At 44.5% G+C, this 25,098-nt stretch overlaps 1 protein-coding gene across 13 annotated transcripts in view; it reads right to left on the bottom strand.

Moving 5' to 3' along the window:
• Positions 1 to 25,098, bottom strand: part of Ppp6r3 (protein phosphatase 6 regulatory subunit 3) — a 115,433-nt gene that overhangs the window by 8,388 nt on the left and 81,947 nt on the right. For 3 of the 13 annotated variants that reach the window (XM_070009454.1, XM_070009456.1, XM_070009452.1), the window contains exons 15-22: positions 22,628 to 22,714; positions 18,070 to 18,167; positions 14,606 to 14,660; positions 13,408 to 13,538; positions 10,165 to 10,286; positions 6,542 to 6,695; positions 4,988 to 5,085; positions 3,929 to 4,079 (exon numbers count right to left, since the gene is read on the bottom strand). In XM_070009454.1, the coding sequence (XP_069865555.1) occupies positions 3,929 to 4,079; positions 4,988 to 5,085; positions 6,542 to 6,695; positions 10,165 to 10,286; positions 13,408 to 13,538; positions 14,606 to 14,660; positions 18,070 to 18,167; positions 22,628 to 22,714 (896 nt within the window). The remainder of the gene's footprint in view (positions 1 to 3,928; positions 4,080 to 4,987; positions 5,086 to 6,541; positions 6,696 to 10,164; positions 10,287 to 13,407; positions 13,539 to 14,605; positions 14,661 to 18,069; positions 18,168 to 22,627; positions 22,715 to 25,098) is intronic. The other 10 variants (XM_070009462.1, XM_070009463.1, XM_070009460.1 and 7 more) reach the window with 5 other exon arrangements.

The raw sequence follows: 25,098 nt of genomic DNA, 5'->3' as shown, positions 1-25,098 counted from the left end.
TTGGGTGGTTAATTGGAGATAAGGATTATAGGAGTGGGCCAACAGCACCAGGGCAGGGTAGTGTTTTTTTGTTTTTTTAAATGAAGGCTTTTTCTTCCCACAGGCTAGAAATACATTCTGTGTCACTTAACATTAGTGTCTCAGTTTCTGCATCTGGAAAGGTTCCCCATGAGTAAATGCGTGTGGATAGGGCACACAGGTGCTGCACCCGTTCGTTCTTACAGTTTCTTCTTAGGGTACTCTCTAGGGGAGGACTTGGGTTGACTTCTCATGTGAGCTAGCACATCCCTTTTAAAAAATGGTGCTGTCAGCCGGGCGCCAGTGGCTCATGCCTGTAATCCTACCTACTCAGGAGGCTGAGATCTGAGGATATTGGTTCAAAGCCAGCCTGGGCAGGAAAGTCCATGAAACTCTCCAATAAACACTCAGAAAACTAGCTCAAGTGGTAGAGGGCTTGCCTTGAGCTGAAGAGCTGAGGGACAGCACTCAGGCCCAAAGTTCAAGCCCCATAATTGACAGAAAAAAAAAAAAAAGGTGCTGTAGACAGAAGCCAGGCCTGTGTGGTCCAGCACCAAGCCTCCTCCTGCTGGTCTCCCACTCAGACCACTGCCCTGTGCACGCCAGCACCACTGTACACCAGCACTGCTGCAGCATGATTGCACGTCTAGCAATGTGGGAAGTCTTATTTCTCTGCCAGTTTTGAAATACCCTATCGAATTCCTTCTAAGACCCCCCCCACCACATTTTAATTGGGGCTGAACTGAACCACAAAGCCTGTGTGGGCACTATGCTGTCTCACAGCAGCTGCACAGCTGCCTGTGCCCTCCACCAGGTCGTCCTGGGGCCTTCTCTACAGACCTGCTTTTAGACCATCTACTTGTCAGCAGTGACGCAGGAAAGCTAGCCTCCATCTTCAAATCATCTGTGGAACCTTAAGTGATCACAGCATTTGCAGCTGCCATGTGGCGGCCGATGTACCGGCCACCAGTTCACTACTCTCCCCAGCCTTGGCCTCTGCTCCCTCCAGCAGTGATGGCAGGCAGCCTTGCCCCAACCTCATCTCAAAGGGTCATCTAACACTTCCTCCTCACTCAAGTTCTGCTGTGATATTTGGGTATTTACTTTTTACTAAGTCATTACTGTTACTTTTTTTGCTTCGAGTTTTAACTGTGTACAAGTAGGAAATCTTACTGAAAAGTGACTTTCTTTCAGTCTAGTGTATGGAGATAACACTGTTTGTTTTCTGACTGAGCCAGCGGGCACTGCATTTCAGGACAAATGCCAGTTGACTGTCAAGCAGTTTAATCTAGTTAGCAAACACCATATGGACTTCTGTTTGTAGGCTGCTAATTGTTTGTTGGAGTTACCCTTTTGTCTGGCTTTGGAATGAGGATTCTATTGTTCTGTGCTAACCCTCGAGACTGCCACCAATAGACTCATATGCGTGAGAGTGCGCACTGACCAGTAGTGTGGCAGCCACTTCCCCCGTCAGTGCCTGGGACTTGTTTACTTCTTGCTCTTCACTGAAATGTGCTTGCTTGCATCTTTCGTTCATCTTTATAAGGCAGGTCATCTTATTGATCTCTCTCTTCAAACAACCTAGCTACTGATTCTTTGGTGGCTGTGGCTTGTTTTAGTGAGTCATTTCTGATACTAGAAATTAAACAAGCTTACTAATATTTTCCTTTATGGCTCTTTGCGTGTGCGTATGCCAGTGCTGGGGTTTGAACACACAGGCCTGCGTATTGTCCCTGAGCTTTTGTGCTCATAGCACAATACCACTTGAGCCACAGCTCCACTTTGGGCTTTTTTGGTGGTTAACTGGAAGGAAGTAAGAGTCTCAAGGACTTTCCTGCCCAGATTGGCTTTGAACCACAATCCTCAGCTCTCAGGCTCCTGAGTAGCTAGGATTACAGGTGTGAACCACTGGTGCCTGCTATGGCTTTTGATTTCTATGGTTAAAACTATGTTCTCCTCACAATGTCACAATATTCTCTTATGACTTCTCAGCCTGACATGGCTATTCCTTTTATACTTCATTGCTCTAAGAGATCCAGTTTCAGTCTTCGCCCAAGTGGGAATCAATATTCACTAGCCCACTCTCCCTCACAGACCCGGTGCCAAGTTCAGGGAGTGGAGCAGTCTCTGTGGACTTTTGCCAGGTAGAAATCAGATTGCAGTGTGAGGCCAGCCTGGGCGAGTTAGTGAGAGCTCCATGCCCCATAAAGTCTGTGGTAATAAAGCTTTACTTACAAGCCTTGAGATCTAACATGGGATGGGGGACACCCTTGCCTTGTCTCTTCAAAATCATCTTGACTCTTCTTTATAAAGGTATGCCATCATTTCCATTAACTTCCATGAAGTTTACTACTGGGATTACTTTGATGAGAATTTCATTAATTCTTAGGCTGATTTGCTGAGAAATGCCAAGGCTATCTTTCCATGAATAAAATCAGCATGCTTTCTTTCCCACAGACAAGCATTTGTACTTTTGTTAAAGAGGCACACTTCTGGGATACCTTTGTTGATTTATAGGGAAAAGTGATTTCTATGAATCCAGCAAACTGTCTAAACTTACCTATTCAGAAATGACCATTTTATTTATTTCAAATATTTATTATCTCCCCCCCCCCCCACAAGCTGAGGACAGAACTCAGAGCCTTGTACTTGCAGGCAAGGGTTCTTCCACTAAGCTAACTTCCCAATCCCTATATTTTATTTTTTTAGCCAGTCTTGGGGCTTGAAATCAGCCTGGGCACTGCCCCTGAGCTTCTTTTGCTCAAGGCTAGTGCTCTACCACTTGAGCCACAGCACCACTTCTGGTGTTTTTCTGAGGAATCGAACCCTGGGCTTCATGCATGCTAGGCAAGCACTCTACCACTAAGCCACATTCCCAGACTTCTTTTGTATTTTTAATGCTGCAGCTACTAATAAGCATAGTGCTGAAGTTGTAATTGTATGTCCCCCTGCCTGGCTCTTATCTGAAAGGGAATACTTCTAATGGCCCACTGTTAAGAATTACCACAGGTCAAATCAATCCTCACACTGACATCATGACAAAATAAATTGCTGGATTTGGTGTGTTAGCTCTTACCAAGTGTAGCATCCTAGTATAGTGACTCATACCTGTAATTCCAGTTCCTCAATAGGTAGAGATCAGAAGGATAGCAGTTCAAGGCTAGCCTGGACAAGTTAATGAACCCTCCATTTCCACCAATAAGCTGAGCATTGAAACACATACCTGCCACGCCAGCTACGTAAATAAGGGGGATGGCAGTCTAGGCTAGCCCAGGCAAAAACAGACTTTATCAGAAAAACAATTAAAGCAAAAGGGCTGGACATGGCTTAAATGGAAGAGTGCCTATGTAGTTAATACAAGCCTCTGAGGTCAAACTTCAATAACCTTTTCCAAACCCCACAGATATTAGCCCTCAATCACTGTCATCCTGGTATGGTTTTATTTTGAGATAGCCTCCTTGTGAGGGGAGAGTTCTCCTATGGGATCCTGACATCGGGTGGATGGGGCTCTGAGCAGGCCTTTCATGAATTACACGACAGTGTAAATTTCTGTTATGATACCTTTCGTGGCCCCGGAGTTTAGAAGAGAGGTTGCTCATTTCCTAAAAGAAGTTTGGTGTTTTTAACTGTCATGGTGCTGGTGAGTTAAAACTGACTGAGGGATGTCTGAAGACAGTGGTCTACAGTGTGACACAAGTCTACCATGAGAGAAGATGTCCATTCTCATAATTCTGTCAATCTGCTACATTCAGAGTGCAATCTCACTCCGGCACACGTGTGCCAGGATGAGGGCCTACGTTCTCCCTCTCCTGGTGCAGGTGACTGCGCTTCGTGAAGCAGTCTGACTGGCCCTTTTGAGTCACGTTGCACCCGTTCACCTGAAGCCGCAGGAGGCCGTGGCCCTGGTTACCTTTTGAAGACGGCAGTCTCTGTCTTGGCATCTACAGTGAGGCTGAGCGTTTCCTTCATGCCGCCATTCATCACGGTCTCAGTTACCTTGTCTGTACTTTCTGCATCCTCCTCCCCGTCTGAGCCAGCTTCCATGGCCATGCTCCCCGATGCTGAAAAGAACACATCAGCTGACACCTGACAAACTACCACTCCCTTTACACACACGCTCTGCCTGGGTCAGTCAGTCCCACTTACAGCTCGAGGACAATGACCAGAGAGAGAGAGAGAGTTTGCCTACTGCTGCCTGGCTACATTCTTTATTAAGGGGCACTGGTTTCTTACAAATGCCACTAAAGTGCACGTGAGACCAAGTGTCTCAGGCTTTCTTAACCTTTCCAGCTGTGTCCCCTCACCGTCAGCTTCGTACTATTCCACAGCTCTAGCCCACCCCCCATCCACATGGGTCCAAGTCTTTTTTATTGTTCTTTTTTGGGCACGCTAATCCCTTCACCATTCCAACAGGCCCATGAGGCCCTGCCAGAACTGCTTTGGGGCCAACTGAGGTTGCCTATTTGAGAGTAACTAACTCTGACCATGCTGCAGGCCTTATTCCTTTCTTAGCTTGTTTGTGGCACTTTGTGTGTGTGTGTGTGTGTGCGTGAAGGACTTGGGGCTGTGCCTTCCTCCTGATGCCCTGAGCCTCACACAGGTCAAGTTGCATGGCATCCTCTCCCTTTGCTCATACCCTTATCTCCAAAAGCACCTCTCATCAGGGACCCGTGAATATTCCAGGAAGACCGATCCGGGAATTCAAGACACCCAGAACACTTCGTCTGTTCGTAAAGGTGAGGAAAACACAAGCAGCCCTGGCCCAGCATCTGGCCCTGGTTCTATCCACCTGAGCTCTGCAGGCTAAGTTGTTCTTCCTTGCAGGGCCTCAGGCTCCTTTCCTACAGTGGCAGGCCTCTTCGCCAATCACTATGGCTCTGAGGTGTGCTGTGGACACCAGAGCAAGTCACAGTCTTGTGTTCTTGGCTCCTCTGGCTCCTGAACACACACCAGCCCACTCAGTACTCACCCTCTGGCAGTGCAGCTGCCCCGGGAGTCAGAGGGTCCACAGGCTCCGTGCTGGTCTCCATCTCCACTGGAGAGCTACTCCTTAAGGAATCCTTTGCGCTTCAGAAAAGAAAACATCTTGATGTTAACACTGGAATCCATGTATGTGTGGGACAGAGAAGTCCAAGTGTGGGAGAGACATAGGGATCCAAGTGTGAGCAGCTCTGTTGAGTGGGTAAGGACAGAGACTGAGTCTAGGAAGCTTCAAGATGTCAGGCTTGCAACCCAGGCACCTTGTTATCACTTGGCCGCAGGCCCTACATGGCAGGCACAGCATCCAGTTGGACTCAGCCACAAAACACTATACTCTGAGCCAAACTGCTTGGAGGCACTGTTCCTCTAAATGACAGTCATTACTGGTGCTGTGAAAACATAGTAAGAAACACCAACTGACTGAAGGTAAGCACTTTCTCTTTAACAATCCCTCCCCCAATAAACCCAGAGACCTGTGCCATGGACTCAAGAAGAAAGCTTCTTCCACATTTTTTTCAGGCTTTATTTGGTAGTACTAGGGTTTGAACTCAGGACTTGGTGCTTGCTATACAGGTATTCTACTGCTTGAGCCTGGCCTCTAATCCTTTTTACTCTGGCTACTTTTGAAGTAGGGTCTGGTCTCCCTTTTTGCCTGGGTTGACCTGGTAGCAATGCTTCTACTTAAGCTTACCACCATAGCTGGTATGATGTGCCTACACCACCACACCCAATTCTCTCTATTGAAATGGTGGGGGGGGAAGGGGGGGGAGGGTCTTATGAACTTTTTGCCCGAGATGGTCTGAAACAGTGATTCTCTTGATTTTAGCCTCTTTTATGGCTTGTACCACTGGGCTCAACTACTGTCGAGATGGGGGGAGGGGCTCATTTTTCTGCCCAGGTTGGCCTTTAACTGCGATTCTCTTGATTCTCAGCCTTCCAAATAGCTAGGATTGCAGGCATGTCTTCTGCCTGAGTGACTTTGCACGCAGGTGGTGGATGGATCAAACAGGAGATCCTGACCTCAGATGCTGACAGTCTTACACAGGACAGTTATGCAACAGCAGGGCTCTGTCATCAAGAGCCATATAGGTATCAAGACCAGCAGCAATGCTGTCACACTCTTAGTTCAGAGCACTGGATCTCTCAGTCTACTTGCAAGTTCCTATCACCTAGGGAGCAGGACCTGTTCACCAGGAGTTCAATCCTATTCTCAAACCCACCATAGCAGACTAGAACCAGGGAGCGGGGAAGCATCTCTACTTCCTTCTGGTAAATGCTCTGGGACCAGGATGGGAACAGAAAAGGAAATCTTCCCCATCCCAGTTTGACTGGAGAGCTCAGGAAGCTGGAGATGGCTCTGCTCTTGATGTGGAGCTGTGTCTGTGCCGCATAGCTGTGTAGGTACTGCCCCAGGTTGAAGTTGATGTTTATGCTAAGGCACAACAGTGAACTAGAGGTCAATGAAGGTGAAGGACATGCCTACAGCCACACCCACCAGTCAGCTTTCCCACGGGAAGTTTAGGGACTGCACACATTCGCTCACCTCAGGGAGGATGTGAACTCCGTAAAAGAAGCCCAGCCTGTCTCTTTGGTTGGCACTGGCTCCTCCGTGCTCCAGACATCAGACCCTACAGAGTCTAATGGAGCGCCATGGGTGGTCTCCATTGGGACATCAAAGTTGGCTGACCAGGTGGGTGCTAGAGTGAGGCAAGAATTTAATTTGGAGATATTCCGGAAGTTGATCGTGATACAAGATTTCTCCCTCCCTATAGTCATAGCTACTTGGGAAGCTAAGGCAGGCAGGAGGATCACCTGAGTGAGTCCATAAGTTCAGGGTCAGACTGGGCAAGACAAGACCCCAAGAACAATAGAAAGTCAGGGAGGGAGGAACTTTTCAGGAACATACCAGCAATGATAAAACAGACAAACCAGTCAATCAGTACTGTATACTACCCAGGGAAGGAAGGGGGAAAGTCACTTGAAGGGCCAGGTGACAACATCCATATATTGTAAAATGACTTGTAAGTGTGCGTGGTACTATAGTTTGAACTCAGGGCCTTGTGCTTGCCAGGAAGGTGCTCTAATACTTGAGCCACAATTCTACCCTTTTGGTATTGCTATTTTTTGAACAGTCTCCATTTCTGCCAGTCAGCATGTACCATGAGATCCTGTTTATGCTTCTCACCTAGCTGTGAGGACAGGTGCTCAGAGTTTTTTTAGTTGAGATGGTGGGGGAGGGAGTTCTTGCAAATTTTTAAAAATCTTTTGTTTTGGCTAGAAATGACCCTCCAAGATTGCCGCCTCCTCAGGAACTAGGATTATAGGTATAAGCCACTGTGCCCAGCTCTAAGAATTTTTTTTCCACAGAAACTACATCAGGGTACAAATTTACATATATTATAAGCAGAGTTTTGGAACTATTCTACTGGACTGACCTTCACTTTATAGCTGGACCAAGTTACAAAAAGGGACTTCTCTCCTCTGTGATGACAACTGGATAGCCTTTTCCAAATACGCTCCCCAGAGTGAGTGAAACAGAAGTGCTCCCGACATTCCTACTCCCAAGATACTGATGCCTGGGAGGCACGCAGGGGCCCCCTGCCCCCGTGCCTAGGCTCTGACGCTGGAGTCCATAAATGCTGACTGTCACGCAGGATTTTCCTTTTCTCTCCATCCCCACTGCCCACTTCTAGTCGCAGTGGCATGTAGGAAGCTGAGATGAGGTTTTCCTTCCAGTTATGTAACACACACCCAGTCCCATTACAGTGCACTCGTGTGGAATACCTTGTATCTGACACAATATAAATGAACCTTGAAAACACTGTGCTGAGTGAAGACAGTTACAAATGAGAAATACTGAACGATTCTACTTCCATGAAATACCTCAAGTACCCAAATTCATATAATCAGAAATTGGGATAGTAACTGGGTGCTGGTAGCTCCTACCTGTGATCCTGAAATTGGGAGAACTGCAGTTTAAGGCCAGCCCAAAGCAGAAAAGCTCACAAGAGCTCTCTCAATAGGGTGCTGAATAAAGCAGGAACCCTTCAATAGGCAGATTTTAGCCTAGGCACATGCTCACTTGCCTGGGCAGGATGTGAGACCTTGTCTCAAATAATGCACAAAAAAAGGCTGGAGGTGTGGCTCTCGTGAATGTAAGAGAACCTGGTTGGCGAGCGTGAGGACCAGAGTTCAAAGCAGTGTCAGAGGCAGTAGGCAAGTTTTGCAGTGGGTAGAGATTCTCGAACTGGACAGTGGGGAGGTCTAAGTGGTCTATTCCACTGCAATCCCAATGAATGAATGGGACCACTAACCTGTATTTCAGAGGAAAAACTGAACCCCACAGATGCCAGAGCCTGAAGGTCAGGTGCATCTGTCCCTATTATTCCTCCCTGGGCCCGTCTTCTGTGTCCACAGGGTTTCAGTTTTCCTGTCCCCAGTATGTGCTTTCCTTCCCAGCTTTCCATTGTGGCCATGTCTGTCAGGCCCTTTGGGCCTTTATAATCTTCGAAATATAAGTCTAGATCTGGCCTCTGGCTATTGTCCCCTACCTGGTCTCATCCTGTTCTGGAGTCACATTCAACAGCTCTGGGCCTCCAAGCAAGTGCTTTCCATTTCCCCCTAGGCAGGGTGCCGTGGAACTGCATGCCCCCTTCCACCACTCCACTTCTGTGGCAGGCTCACAAGAGTGCCTGCAGACAGACACTGTTCTATGCCTGGGCACCTGGCACACAGGAATAACTGGATAAAGGAATGCTGGCTTGGCCAGGCAGCCCTTTCTGCCTGAGGGAAGGGAGCTGGGAAAGGAGGCAAGCTAGAAGGCAATTCCTCTCTTCCCTGACTCCAGCTGGCATTTGTGTACTGTGTGGGGCTGTGGCAAATGGTTGTTGAGGGTCTTTCTAGCTGAGGCCCCACAGAGAACAAAAGGAATAAAGGCCTTCCTGGAGACAGGGCAGTAGTCCCCTATCAATGCATTGGGCTCTTTCAAATGACCTTTTTTTTCCCTGCACTTTTACAAGCTGGCAGTATTTTTTGGGGGGTGGGGCAGCTGTGGTACTGGGATTTGATATCAAGGGTCCTGTGCTTGATAGGCACTGTTAATACTTAACCCCCCTCTCCTAGCCTTCTTTGCTTTAATCATTTTGGTGATAGGATTTTGCGTTTGTGTCTGGGCCAGCCTGAACTATGACCCCTATTTATACATCCCACCTAGCTGGAATGACAGGTGCTCACACCATACCCAGCCTTTATTGATTGGGTCAGGGTACTAGGTTGGCTCAGACCACAATCTTCTCAGCCTTCTTAGTAATTGGGATTACAGGTATGAACCACAGCACCCAGCTAGCAACAATTTTAAATGGCTAGAAAACTGAGCTGGGCACCAGGGACTCACACCTATCATCCTCGCTACTCAGGAGGCTAAAAATCTGAGGATCATGGTTTGAAGTCAGCCCAAGCAGGAAAGTTTATGAGGCTCTTCTCTCCAATTAAAAAGCTGGAAGTGGTGCTGTGGTTCAAGTGGTAGAGCACTCGCCTTGAGCTGAAGAGCTGAGGGACAACGCCCAGGCCCAGAGTTCAAGCCCCACGACCGACAAAAAAAAAAAAAAAAAAAAAAAAAAAGCTGGAAGTGGTGCTGTGGTTCAAGTGGTAGAGTGCTAGCCTTGAGCCAAAGGAGCTCAAGGACAGTGCCCAGACTGATTTCAAGCCTTAGGACCAGCAAAAAAAAAAAAAAAAAGGCTAGAAAACTGAAGAACAGCAAGTAGCAGGTACACACAAACCATAGCTGAACAGGTTTTAGGATTTAAATTCATCAGCAAACTATGAAGGACCCATTTAAATGTGCTTAGGCTTTAAGCTGCTTCCTCTGGTGTGCTCATTCACGAACCAGCCCATTCTGGCTTCTTTCCAATCTCAGCTTTTCCCCTTCTGGTGGAGCTCTGGCCTCTGGAACTTTTAGCCAGACTCACAGACATCCACATCTGCCCCTGTGCCCCTCCTTTTTTCTGTAAGGCCTGGTGTTGGAAAGGATCACACAGGGGTAATTCACAAAGAGGTGTGTGTGTGTGTCGCCACCCCTGTCCCCTCCGAAGCCTACACAACTTGCTGCTCTCGGGTTTTTTTTAATTCCAGCTAGCACACCAGTAACTCACAGATGGGGCAACTTACGCTCATTTAGGTCCACCTCCATTTTATCCTCTGTATTAGCACTACTGGACTCAAACAAGTCTTGTTTTGCTCCATCTTCTTCTTCGGAATCTGTGCTTTCTTCACTGTCCGTACTTCCTGAGCTGTGAGAAGATGCTGCTCGTCAGCCACCAGCTACATACAGAAGGCTAAAGACCATCCAACAACACAAACCACACTGCACTTCAACTCTACCATATCTGGATGAGATCCAGAAAAGATGGTTCACCATGTGCTACTTGGTTCAGGCTAAACCAGCACCACCCCACTGCCTACTGGACTCTGCTTGGAGGTACAGACCACAATATAGTGTGTGAGTCTCAGCATAAAATTTGCATTTGGCTAATGATCAAGGTCACTGAGCATCTTATACACTTATGTGTCATCTTGCAGCTTACACTATAAACAAACAACTATCCATACTAGGGATTGAGTTCAGGGCATTTTACTTTTTTAGCCAACATCCTGCAACACTCAAGCCCCTTTGCTTTTTCAGGTAGGGTCTTACATTAATTTTACCCAGGCTGATGGCCACAGATTGGTGATTTTCCCATCTCCACTTCTCACGCAGCTGGGATTATAGATAGGTGCCACCACACCAGCCGTCCTTTTTTTTTTTTTTTTTTAAAACTGAGCAGAGAGATTTCATAACTCTGCCTGCTTCCGCAGTTACTGTGAGGGGCAGAAAAGCTGCTCCAAAGGGTAGTTGTATTGTTCCTATTCCGTGTATTTTGAAGCTGTGTCACCAAGTATGTAGATGGTTAGGACTGGTACCTTCTCTAAATGAACTGAATCAATCCTTCATTACCATGTCACTTTATCTCTTTTCTTTGCAATCTACTTCAATATTAATACACATCTTCTAGCTTAGCTTTTTCCTATGAACCTTGCTTCTGTTCATACATTTAAATATTTCTTCTAGGTACATGAAACTAGGTCTTGTTTGCTATCAGTTTGATGAGCTCTGCCTTTTACTTAATATTTTTGGTGCTATTGGCCGGGCGCTGGTGGCTCACGCTTGTAATCCTAGCTACTCAGGAGGCTGAGATCTGAGGATCACGGTTCAAAGCCAGCCCGGACAGGAGAGACTGTGAGACTCCTATCTCCAATAAACCACCAGAAAACCGGAAGTGGCGCTGCAGCTGAAGTGGTAGAGTGCTCGCCTTGAGCTGAAGGGCAGCGCCCAGGCCCAGAGTTCAAGCCCCACGACCGACAAAAAAACAAAACAAAACAAAACAAACAAAAAAAAATATTTTTTGGTGCTAAACCCAAGGTCTGAATAAGTGCTCTTTTGTGTGCAATCCCAGCCCCTCTGATCTATAGTGGGGGCATCTGGAATGGTATTTTAACTGAGCAAGCTGCACAGGCTTAGTTCTAACTTCTGGTAAGTTTTGTTTTCCCCAGCTGCCCCCTCTCTGTTCTTTCTAACTTAATTGGGATTTTTTTTTTTTGTTTGTTTGTTTGCCAGTTGTGGGGGTTGAACTCTGTGTCTGGGTGCTGTCCCTCAACTCTTCAGCTCAAGGATAGCACTCTACCACTTGAGCCACAGCACTTCCAGCCTTTTCTGCTTATGTGGAGCTGAGGAATGGAACCCAGGGCCTCACGCATGCAAGGCAAGCACTCTACCACTGAGCCACCTTCCCAGCCCCTTCATTCGGATTTTAAAAAATGATTATTTTCTTTTTGGCCTATTTTATGATAATGTTCTTTGATGATCTTGTTGCTTAAGTGGTCTGTTTAGAATCTTTAGCCTACATCTTTAGCTCCATCCCAGTTGATTTTTCAAGGGACAAGGCAATCCTTGAACCAGAAATCACCCGTCAGTTCATCAACAGGGAAATGACTATCCAAATTATAATACATCCATCATCAAAAGACATAACTAGAACACAATGGCTCTAACAGTTAATTATACTGAGTAAAAATAGCTAGACACTACATGTGATATGTTGTAAAACTTTAGCTTAGGTAGTCAGTTCATGTCCCAGTACCAGCACAAAACAAACTAAAAAACAAACAACAACAACAAAACTAAGCTAAAAAACAAAAAAAAACAAACAAAAAACCTAACCTAATAGAGCAAATAGGGGGATAGGAAAAGGGAAGACTATAAAAGGTAAGTTTATGATCAAAAGTGGAATGATAGTTTTCATGGATCAAATACTAAAACTTAACATACTACAATTTAGTTTCTTTTAAGTCAATTATATCTCAGGAGAGGGGTTATGTAAATAAAATGTGTTTCCTATACTCCTTCTGGAAGTGTTATCTCCTTCAGGACAACTTTTTCTCCCGTACTTAATCTTTGTGCTTCCTATACAAAGTGCTTTCACAGGATATGAAATTCTGTATAATGTGTGAGGCTGGTCTGACTTCACAGAAAAAATAGCAGCTGGCTTTGGCCATCTAGTGAACATACTCAGCCTGAGGAGCAAAATGTCACAGAAGTGTTGACAATAAGCCCAAATAGATGTATGTTTTTAAAAAGTCACTATGAAGGCATCAGTCTCCTGTGGTCTGGCCCTAGAGCTTCAACAGCTACCTTGTGTAATTGATAACAGAGCAGGCCTGGAAGGAGCTGGGTCTAATAATCTTGTCAAATTGCATTACCAGCTCTTGATGATGGGAAATGCACCTTTTCTTACTGAATCTTTTGTACCTCGCAGTAAGACAGGATCTTAAGAGACACAATGTAAGCGCGGGCACTAGCAGGAACCAGGCAGCTCTGAGGAAGTCCAGTGATCAGACAGCTCTTAACTCTTTATTTTATACCAGTTGTTCGTTTCCTTTCAATTTCATGCCATATAATAGCATTACTTATTAAAAGAGAAAAAAAAATAGACTGGTTTGACCCAGAGATACCAACTGGTAAGACTATACTTTTCAAGATAGACTAACTCTTAGAAATATGAGGAGGAAAAACAAAACACTAAATAAAGAATCGGGACAATCTGTAATCATCAAGTTAGCCTAAGGTGCTGTATGGTTCATCTGTCAGCATCATCTCCCAATGAGAAGATGTTGAGTCACATTTCACAAGTCTGAACACATGCAGATGGCTGTGCTGTCACTCTCTCATTGATTAAGGGCATTTCTTCCGATGGAACAAAAGCATGGTCTCTGGGTTAGGTGTATGTTAGTGATGATACAGCTCCATGTCTCATGATCATCACTTGCTTGAACAAGGCTTACATTTATTTATAATCTTAACAATTTCTCTCTTACCTGGACCTTCTTTGAGATTCTGGCGTAAATGCAATGTGCTTTTCCTCCCAGATATCCTCCTCATCGGAGCCACCATCATCAAACTGCTGTATTCGTTCCTTACAGCATGCTTCAAAGAGGGCAATATTTCCCTACAGAAAAACAGAACAAATTTAATGTCAAGTTATTTTCTCTAGTTGTTAAAGTTAATTTCCCTTTTCTATTTGCTTTAAGAAGTGGTGCTTGACACATGCCTAAATAAAATGTAGCTGGATTTATGTCTGCAATCCTAGTACTTGAGAGGTTAAGATCTGAAGAATCACAGTGGCTAGTGTTGGAGGCACAGTTTAATTTGTAAGGACCAATGCAGCAATTGTGAGGCCCTGAATTCAAACCCCAATACCGGCAGCAGCAGCAACAAGATCAACAACATCAAAAAAGGAGCACTGAACATTAGCTTCTGTGTAAATAACACAAAGTCCCCTAAAAAGACTGGAAGTGACACTGGTTCAAAGTGACAGAATGCTAGCCTTGAGCAAAAGAGCTCAGGGACAGTGCCTAGGGCCTGAGTTCAAGCCCCACCAATGACCAAAACAAACCCAAAATACAAACCACCCCAAACTAGGCTACAATGGGTACACAAGAGGCTGCACTGTATTCTTCTTGAGAATTCACTTTTAGCCCATCAAGGTGTCAGCTTATTCCCCAGAAGAGCAGTCTAGATCTAATTAGAAGCCCATGCCTCTGCTCTACTAGTTGAGCGAAGCAAGGACAAACTTCCCAGATGACAAATTCTTTCTACCTTATCAGGTCAGCAAGAAACCAGTGGTCTCTCATGCTTATCAGCATAAAATCATTAAGTTTGTGCCCAATCAAGGTACGATTGTCTTAGTGTTGCCAGAGGAGCCAGGTCCAAAGGCTGAGAATGACCCAGCCAAAGTTTCCCTCATGGGAATAGAAGATTTCCCTCTGTGCCAAGTATCCAGAGTACTATCAAAAACAACACTGGTTTTGTGAGCCTAGTCAATGCTGCAAACACATGCCATGCGCCCGGTCAGGCACTGAGTGGCTGACACCACACATCATCAATATGGGACTCCATTCCCACAATGCAGAGGTCCTTGGGTATAGGGAAACCCCATCCCAACTCCAAGCACATCCCAGCTCCCCCTACCCATCTAATACGACACAGGTCATGACAGGAAGCATTTATACTTACACTTTCATTTGTATTGAGAGTAAAGTTGATGTCTGATACCCGATCGAAAGAAACACTGTAAACAAAATAGAAGTTAATAACCCACAGACTCTCAGAAAACAGTAGTTATGAATCATTCTAAATTTAAAATGTTTATGGTTTCATTAAAATCTCCATTAGTAGTTGTTGTTGGTGGGTGGCTCAAGTCTGTAGTCCTAGCTACTCAATTTACTGAGATCTGAGAATTAGTTCAAAGTCAGGCCAGGCAGGTAAGTCTGTGAGACTCTTAATCTCCAATTAACCACCAAAGAGCCAGAAGTGGCTCTGTGGCTCAAGTGGTAGAACACTAGCCTAGAGCAAAAAGGGTCAGGAACAGTGCCCAGGCCTCCCCACAACTCTAAATTCAAGCCCTAGGACTGGTACAAAACACACACACACACACACACACACACACACACACACACACACACACACACACACACACACACACACACACACACACACACACACACACACACACACACACACACACACACACACACACACTCTCTCTCTCTCTCTCTCTCTCTCTCTCTCTCTCTCTCTCTCTCTCTCTCTCTCTCTCTCTCTCTCTCTCTCTCTCCTGGCACAAAATACACACACACACACACACACACCCCTCCACTACTGGTGTACCAGTAGTGTGTATTTTACACACACATACCATCCACTACTGGTACAAAACACACACACACACACACTCTCCACTACTGGTACAAAAGACACACACACATACACACACCTGAAAGCCTTTCTATGGAGGATTTACAACATTTGGGTTAACAACTATGGTTCCACAGACTGTACTGATAAAACAGAAAAAAGTTTACCTGCATCCCTAAAACTATGCTCTAACTTGCATACTCCATGAAACCTAACTTGGAGTAGGTGGGGTTATGTTACAATTCTTTTTGGTTTTTGGTTGCTTGTGGGGCTTGAACTCATGGCCTAGGCACTATCCCTCAGTTCTTTTGCTTAAGACATTACAATTCTTAAAAGATCTGTTGACCATCATTCAAAGCACCTAGTTTTTTCTCTCTCCCTCTTCTTCCTCCTACCCCTCTCTCTGTGATGGGTCTGGGGCTTGAACTCAGGCACTGTCCCTTAGATTTTTTTCACTCAAGGATACTTTTCTACCACTTGAGCTACTGCTCTGCTTCCAGCTCTCTGATGGTTATACCTAGACATTAAGAGTCTCACAGACTTTCCTTACTGGACTGGCTTTGAACCACAATCTTTTTCAACATAATGTCTAGTGAGTACCACTGTTGCATTTGTTCACCTTTTGTCTCTCCATTTCTGTGACCTCTACCTTTGCCTTCCCACAGATAGGTAAATGAACAAACAAGACAGAAAGAAAACAAAAAGAGCAACAAAGAACAATAACTTCTTGTTTATTTCCTGGAATTCATTTCAATAACTATTATCTTATATCATTAGATGCAGATAGGCATCGCAGCTCTGTATTCCTCTCCTAATAATATCCAATATCCTTCTTTGGTCTCACTGTGTGTGAAGGCCTAAAGTCCTATATAATTTACCATGTCCTAATGTATTTTAGATCTAGCTTTTGCATATGAGAGAAAACATACACTGTTTGCCTCTCTGAGCTTGGCTTACCTAACAACATGATTTTGAACCATGATCTTTGGATCTCAGTCTCCTGGGCAGCTGGGATTACAGGCATGTGCTACCAGTGCCCAGCTAGCACCTTGTTTTAAAGGGACTAGATTCTTAGCTTGTAACACTTACAAGAATCCAGACAGGAGGACACAGAGATGTGTCAAGTGTGGACCCTGCAGGGGTTGGCATGAGGTGGGAAATCCAATCCTGGATACTTGAATGTCATAGGAGTATTGTTCTTTTTTTTTTTTTTTTTTTTTTGGTCTGGTCGTGGGGCCTGAACTCTGGGCCTGGGCGCTGTCCCTCAGCTCTTCAGCTCAAGGCTAGCGCTCTACCACTTGAGCCACAGCACCACTTCTGACTTTTTTCTTTTTGCTTATGTGGTGCTGAGGAATCGAACCCAGGGCCTCAGGCATGCAAGGCAAGCGCTCTACCACTGAGCCACCTTCCCAGCCCCATGGAGTATTGTTCTTTATGGACTAAGAAGAGCTAATTCTTAAGGAAGTTGACAGTACTGCTGCTCACTGTGTCAGTTTATGGCAGGGTGTGCCATAAACCTATTTTAGCTTCTCATACAGGTAAACTGAAATTAGTTAAAAACAGCAGCCTGCACTCGCTGTAGTTCAAGGCGTTACTAGAAACTGCTGCTGCTAAGGCTGCACAGCACGCCGTGTGTTCTCAGCATGGGGGGAACTCTAACTGCTCCAATTTCCTCTAGGGCTAATGCTAGACTACTGGTTTCCATTTCTGCAAAGCACCTATACCTGTTCTATTCACTAACTCTGTACAGAACCCATAATTCCACATTCACTCAACTGTTTGGCTCTTGACAAAACCCATGTCTCCCCCACTATGAGTTCTTTAGAACTAAGAATACACGCAGGCAGAGATGTTCTACCAACTTGGTCATCTGATGAAATGCAGTATCATCGTGCATTCCTGAGACTACCATGCTTTCAGCCCAGGCAGCCCACAACATAGAGATTTATTTGAGTAATGCTACTTAACACTACTCAGGAAAGAATAATCTATGTCAGGTATGGCGGCACATGTCTATATAGTTTCAGTTGTTCTGAGAAGATTACTTGAACTAAGTTTGACACCATTAAGACCTGGGAAGCAATAGGGGAAGGAGGGAAGAAGAAAGAAGGAATAGTATAGGTTAAAAAAAACTAAGCCAGGTGCAGTGGCTCAATCCTATAATCCTACCTACAGGGGAGTTAATGATGAAGGATTATGGTTTGAGGCCAGCCTGGGCCTCCTATGATGAACGGGCATGGTGGCACACACCTGCCTATGGGGAAGCACAATGGTGTGGTGCATGCCTGGCAAGACAAGTAGTCCAGGATGTCCCAGGCACAAAGTGAGTCCCTACTTCATTAGCAGTCACTGCAAGCCGGGCACTGGTGGCTCACTCACTCTACTGTACTCCTACTCAGGAAGGTACACTCTGAAAACCACCATTCAGAGCCCAATAGGGCAGTTAAGTCAAAGATTCGAATCTCCAGTTACCAGCAAAAAGCTGAAACTGTAGGTGTGGCTCCAGAGGTAAAGGGCCAACCTAGAACAGAAAAAGCCAAGGGGGAAGAGCGGAAGTCTCTGAGTTCAATCCCCAGCAGAGAAACAAACAAGAACAAAACTGGAAAGCAAAATGTCAGGCCTATAGTGCTTCTTTCCTGGATGTGATGCTTTAAGTACTGGCAGAGTAGGTTCCTCCTAACTCAGGAACAGTAAAGAGCTCCAAGACTAGTAGAATCACAAAGAGTGGGAGTACAGGAGACATTGCAGATAAACATTTCAACCATTGTTGAAAACATACTTACTTTCCAATGTCATCTTGATCTGCAAACTTCTCATCGTTGAAGCCAAACTGGTCAATAAAATTGGACGTCATTTGTTGCATCTGATAATCAGAAAAGGCCTGGCAACCCCAGGACCAGTGACAGTGATATCATGATTCTAATGACATTCTACATACCATTTGCCCATTTGTGCCTCAGAAATCATCTTAATTCACATAGCATCCAGCTTGAAAGTTGCTGTGTTTTTCTTTTCTCTTTTAAAAATCAAATAATTTCAGACACATTTTTGTCAAAGAAAGAGGAAATACTTGAAATTTGGCCCACAAATTTTTCTAACGCACATGTTAAAGAAACGGTAAGTGACCACACTGTCTTCTACTATTTAAGTCATCTTTAGAGAGATGTTTGGGTTAAGCCTAATTTAAGAAGTGATAAAAAACAAACATGCAACAGTCTGAAATTATTAGGTATATCAGTTACCTTGAGACACAGCCAACAAGCCCAGACCACCCACCACTCCACTCCCTCCTGTGTCACCCCCCACCCCCAATGCATCTATCAGCAGGACAGCTCCAGAGAATGACTAGAACCACAATCCTGATCCTACAGATAAAAAACTTAAGTCTTTGAGGCTGGAAGTGTTTGACACAAGGAACGCTTCCAGTTCTACCTACCTGAAGGAGAGGATAGAACAAGCCTAGAACACTAGGAGGCCCACAGAGGAGCCATTCTGCTCCCTTCTATTACTCTTGTGAGCACCAGGCTCGGGCAGGTCGTCTTAGAGGAAAAAGAAATGTATAGTGTGCGCTACAAAAATGCTGACAGTGTAATTTTAAACCAGCAGTAAACTGGTGAGTATGCAGCTGGCATACTGATCCGAAAGAGCAAAGAAGACGAGTGTCACCTCTACTTTTTTTCACCTGGCAAATTACATGGGACCACATGACCTTGTGAGCACTCCCCATAGACAGAGCTACTGTTTTCTACAGATGACCCCCCCATAAGGGCAGCAGCAGCCTGCCTTACTTGCTGGGAAGACAGTTCTGAGTCTTGAGCCCACAGACCCCACCCTGTAGATACTGGCTGCAAAGATACCTCTATAACTTAGTCCTGACAACCCATTCTGATGGAAGGGAATATGGCATGGATAATCCAAACTGTAGGTAATTTAAAAAATAAAACCTTATATTTGGCTTTGGAAGGTATCTATTGCTTAGGTCTGAAAAAAAGCTTCATCTAGTATGGCTTGATGCAGAGAACCTGAACCTCACTTTCCTCTTAAACAGACAATGGCACACCTGCCACCCTCTGCTCGCTGCCACCTTCTGAGTCTGCCATCCACAATATACTGGCAGAAGGGACCACACTGTGTGAGGCCTAGAGTATAACCAAGGTGAAGTGGTGGGAATTTGGGTAGGGAAGAATGCTGGGTCTGGAATACACAAAAGCAGCCTTTTACCATTCTTTAAGCCAAAAAAGGGGGGGAAAAACAATTCTTCTGGATTGCAGCTTTATCTCTCAGGAAGTAAAAGGGACGGTTAAAACAAGCAAGTCTGTATGTGCAAGAAACAGCCCTGTAGTCCTGCTGAGCAGGTAAGCACAGGTGGCTCTGAATTAGAAAGGTGACCACTTGGGATAGGGGGAGGGTCCTTGACACTTTAGTTTGATTCTTTTAATTTTTTTTTCTACTGTTAGTGGAAGGAATGTTCCCCAAAATGTTTAAGGCTTTAAGTAATGCAAACTAAATATACCACATCCATCCATGTACATATATACATACCTACACCCACATGTGTACAAGTTGGCATGCACCTTAATAGTGATCTACACAAAAATATATAACTGACAGACAATATTAACTTCATGCAATAATGCAAAGAAAAATGATTCAACTATAGTCCTAGGTCTATTATAGCTTCTAGGAAAGATACGTATTAGCAAAGCACCTTTTGTTCTGTCAGTAAAACTGATTTACTAACAAGCACAAGTGAAGACTATTCCTGTGCTCAGCACTTAAGTTTATTGAAAGTGCTTTGAACTTGGAAAATCCAAATCTGGAAAGCAGTACATGATGGTGGTAATTATTAAGAAAGCACACTTTCCAGTCCTGTCACTTCAACCAACATCAGGAAGAGTTCAAGGCACAGAGAAATGGGACAATGTCTTTACTGAGCAAATCACTAGCAGTATCACTACCCTGGCACAGGGTCAGCTGTGAGCTCAACCTGATCAGACTGCCTGTCAGCTTGAGTTAGTGTAGGCATCTGTGCAGATGGGTGGGCTGGTGGTCTGTACTTGAACTGTCCTGACTCATCTCCTCTATACATCTGGAGAAATGGGCACCACTGAGTCTGGCTTCATCTGTGACATGGTTAGCTTGTTATTTGACCTGCCCTGAGCTCTCCACACTCAGAGGCTTTGTCAAAATAAGCAGGGCCTGAGTGAGGCCCAGCTTCAAACATCTGTAGGTGAATATTCTGATTACAATGGAACCTATAGTGAAACTCTTTCACTAGATTTGTATCCTCAAAAAAATGCTTAGGATCTTGTTTTCTTCCTCCTAAATTATTTGATTTATGGTTTAAATATACAAAGGAAAGCTTACTGGCAGTATGATCATGATTCTTCCTGTATCCAGGAATTAGAAGGTTGTTAGTAAATCAATTTTGTGACTGGGATTATTTTCTTTCTTTCTTTCTTTCTTTCTTTCTTTCTTTCTTTCTTTCTTTCTTTCTTTCTTTCTATCTTTCTCTCTCTCTCTCTCTCTCTCTCTCTCTCTCTATCTATCTATCTATCTCAGGTACTGTGGGAAATAAGGGACTCTACCTTCTAAATGTCTAAAATTAAACAATTTTACATGAAATCAGTAGATGGAGTTTGGGGCTGGAGATGTAGCCCAGTGGCATAGCATTTGCCTAATACGGGCAAAGTCCCTGCTGCAATCTACTTAACTGGAAATAAAAGGGCTAGACTTTCTGAGTTTACTTGCATATTTCAAACAACTGTTCAGGACTTTTATTCCTTTATTAGACTTCAGTGGGCACAAAAATCACAGTGATAATTTGCATTTGTAACTTTTTTTTTTGTCGGTCATGGGTCTTGAACTCTGGGTCTGGGTGCTGTCCCTCAGCTCTTCAGCTCAAGGCGAACACTCTAACACTTGAGCCACAGTACCACTTCCTGCATTTGATATTATCAAGTTTCATACTAGGCAGGTTCAGGCCTGCTGTACTATTTATTTCAACACTGCTGGCCTTCAGTGGGGAGGTTTGCTTAAGTGCTTCTTAGGGCAAGGATAGCAAGGTTTCTGGGAAAGGGTTTGCAGCGTGAGTGTTCACAATTAGCCATGTTGGGTCACGTGGGTCGTCAGTGCTGCCCGAAGAGAAAAAGGTCTACTCTCCAAGAAGGCACTGTTCCTCAGAAGCACCCCTTGAGGGGCAGCTACTAACTCTAACCTTAGGAGACTGTTGCCAAAGGGCACGGTCTCCAATCCCAGGAGGCCAGTCAGATGCAATTTAACTCTTTAGACTTCTCTGGGAAAGGTGGATACTAAACTTATTAAACTGTCTAGCTTCTATATTCCCCATGTCTGGAATCTAACAGCCACGCAATCTGGAAGACAGAAGATAGGGCCAATATGAGCACCGGGTCCTCAGTGGAGGATGAGGCTTGAAGTTGGAGAGAAAAGCCAACAGCACCCAGGGTGGCAGAGAAGGCATCTCACCCGTTCCTGTGTCACACCCAAGTTGCCATGGCACGACCAGAATGGCTAATGGTGGATGGCCTGCTAAAACAGTGCCTGCTCTTAACTCCCAAACTTGCTACTCAGTAGACATGTATTTTATTTGTTACTTTTCCTAGAACTACCAGTGGTGGCATACACACTTATTATTTAGATCTCACTTGTTTGTTTTTGCCTCAAAGATTAAAAGCTGCTACAAAGTGAGTTGGGGGCAAGAGGGCTGGAGTCCAATTACAACTTAATTTAGACATCTCCATAACAGAACTAAAAGTTATTAGAAACACAGCATTAATAGAAGGATTATTTTAATAAGCCTCTTGGTTAAGATATAATTTTTTTTTTCTTTTCTGCCAGTCCCGGGGCTTGAACTCAGGGCCTGGGCGCTGTCCCTGAGCCTCTCTGTGCTCAAGCTAGTACTCTACCACTTGGGCCACAGAGCCACTTCGGGCCTTTTTTGTTTATGTGGTACGAAGGAATTGAACCCAGGGCTTCATGCACGCTAGGCAAGCACTCTACTACTAAGCCATATTCTTAGCCCAAAATATTTTTTTTTTGAAGTCTTATTTCTCTATTTCTATCAGGCCTCTATTTCACAAACCCACGCAGCTTACCTAGCTTCTAGATATACCTGAGTTATCGCTGTTAACCCATGTAAACACTCCTTAGGGGGAAAGCAGTGTAAACCTAGCTCCCAGGGGCCCAATCCCCCCAGTGTACTAAACTAGTACATAACTGCAAATTGTCTTAACACAACATCTGACTGCAAGGTGGATTCACAAGTGATAACTGAACTACGCATTGACAATAGAAAGAAAGCAAAGCTTAGGCATGACTCACTTGCTGCAAAGAGGAGTCCTGCGAGAAACCCGTTTCTTTAAAGTCAATTTCATCATCACTGGATGAATGAATATGGCAGGTTGTAACCTATATGCATAAAAATGTAAAAAACTATTTAACATAGTAAAGTTGTGGACATTTATATCAGCATTTTCTGGAAAAAAAAAATCACATTCAACTTTTTTGTCAACGTGTAACAGAAAACCCAGAAGCCACTGTTAGTCACTGAGCACACACCTGACCACATCTGCTGCCTGCCCTGCCCTAGCAACTTCAGAAATCATAAAGGAATTCCTCCATGGAAGTCATCAGGTTAATATTTTTGTCAATGATCACCAATTAAATGCTGACAAGGAGGGAGGGGGGCGCAAAAGAAACTGCTTAGATGAAAAAAAAAATGGCCATGTGCCAGGCCTCTAGGGAGAAACACAATCCCAGCTACTATTGTGCCAGTAGTGGTCAGGTTTAAACAGAACTATTTCATGCCATTTTTTGCCTTTCTTTTCCACACTAAAAAAAAAAAAAAAATCAAAACAACTAAAAACACTTGCCAACAGCACTCAATAAGATTTGAGCTCAGAGTCCTCTGCTTGTGAAAAGGGCCTACTTCCTCAGAACTGACAATCAATTCTCCATAATTAAGAAAAACACAAATATGAACTGCTCACCAATTCATGGTTTAACTTTATTAATTCATAAATGTCATGCAATATTAGAGGAAAATGTGTTAATGAGAAATCAAGATGTACAACTGATTATTAAATATAGCTCTAGTGGCTACTTTACAGAGTTTGTAATATGCCTCACTTGTAAAACTCAATAACCATACTTCTGAGAGTTACTTACTCTACGCTCTCTGATTTGTTTATTCTGTGCTTCTCATCCAAGTGTTTTGGGCCGAGGACACTATCTTTGGAGTAAGTCATAAGTAGGTGCCACCTGCCAACTTGAGGCTGTGCCCAATGCTAGCCTGCTCTGATTTGGAAGTTGTCCCAATACTGCTTTGAGAAGTTCAGAGTACAATTAAAATAGGTTTATATGTGCTGGTGGCTTGTGCCTATAATCCTAGCTACTCAGGAAGCTGACATCTAAGGACCACAGTTCAAAGCTAGCTGAGAAGAAAGTCCCTATGACTCTCATATCTGATCACACCACCAAAAAGCTGGAAGTGGAGATGTGGCTCAAGTAGTAAGCAGTATAAAAGCTTAGGAAGCCGGCACTGGTGGCTCACGCCTGTCATCCTAGCTACTCAGGAGACTGAGATCTGAGGATCGAGGTTCAAAGCTAGCCCAGGCAGGAACGTGAGACTCTATCTCCAATATACCACCAGAAAACCGGAACTGGTGCTGTAGCTCAAGTGGTAGAGCACTCTCCTTGAGCTGAAGAGCTGAGGGACAGCATTCAGGCCAGAGTTCAAGCCCCACGACCGACAAAAAAAAAAAGCTTAGGAACAGTGCCAAGGCCCCCGAGTTTAAGCCCCAGGACCTCCATACACATACACACACACAAAAATGTTTGTATGCGAAACAGCTTTTCAAAGTCTCAGATCACTGCCTGAGAATCTTTTTCCTTGGCCCCACCATCTGTCACTAGGCCCAAGTGAAATTAAAACTTTAATAATGGAATGTCTCAAGCTACTTCCCTCTTTCCCTTCCTAAGGAACAATCATCATCATTGTACCTAAGGTACAATGCTCATATCACAACCTGGGAGTTTGTAAGCAATGAGGGGCACCAGCTCGAATCAAAGCTATGGAATAGGGCACCAGGATGTTGCCCAGCCTGTGGTGGGGAACACTGTTTGCCTGTGGCACCAGCATCTTATGGGTAACTTCATTCAAGTGGGCTTGGATAGCAAGTGGGGGAGAAGGCACCAAGTGAGCACATGTGTTGTTAGAACAGGTAAACAGGGTTCTTCAGAGAGCAAGCCAGCTGAACTGAATGAGAGACATCTAAAGAGAGACTTGGCTGCTCCTAGGAGTGTTGTGAGTACAAAAAAAGTTCCTCATAACATTACTTTTTCCTAGGAATTAAGAGTTATCACTCATTAAGACTGAGAGGAAACTGTTGAACAACTTCATGCCAGGCTTCTGGAGGTTTCTTCACAAGCAAAGTAATTCCAGGAGGCACTAGCAATGCTGTCTCAAAGATTATACTCATTTTACTATTATTATGTTGTGTGTGTAGGTATATATTTGTGTGTATGTGTAGACAGCCTGTCCTGCACACTGTCCCCAAGCATTTATGCTCAAAGCTAGTGTTCTACCACTTTGAGCTACAGTGTCACTTCTGGCTGTTCAGTAGTTAACTGAAGATTAGGGTCTTATGGATCTTCCTGCCCTGGCTGGCTTTGAACCACAATCCTCAGATATTAGCCTCCTGAGTAGTTAGGATTACAGGCATGAGCCACCAGTACCTGGCACTAGTTACTATTAATAATACAACAACACAATAATACATCTTCTCAGTTGT

Source organism: Dipodomys merriami, unplaced genomic scaffold, assembly GCF_024711535.1.
Source record: "Dipodomys merriami isolate MVZ:Mamm:240054 unplaced genomic scaffold, mDipMer1.0.p SCAF_78, whole genome shotgun sequence".
NCBI classification, from domain to species: domain Eukaryota; kingdom Metazoa; phylum Chordata; class Mammalia; order Rodentia; family Heteromyidae; genus Dipodomys; species Dipodomys merriami.
The sequence above is the reverse complement of the archived record's forward strand: the minus strand, read 5'-3'. Positions and strand labels throughout refer to the sequence as shown.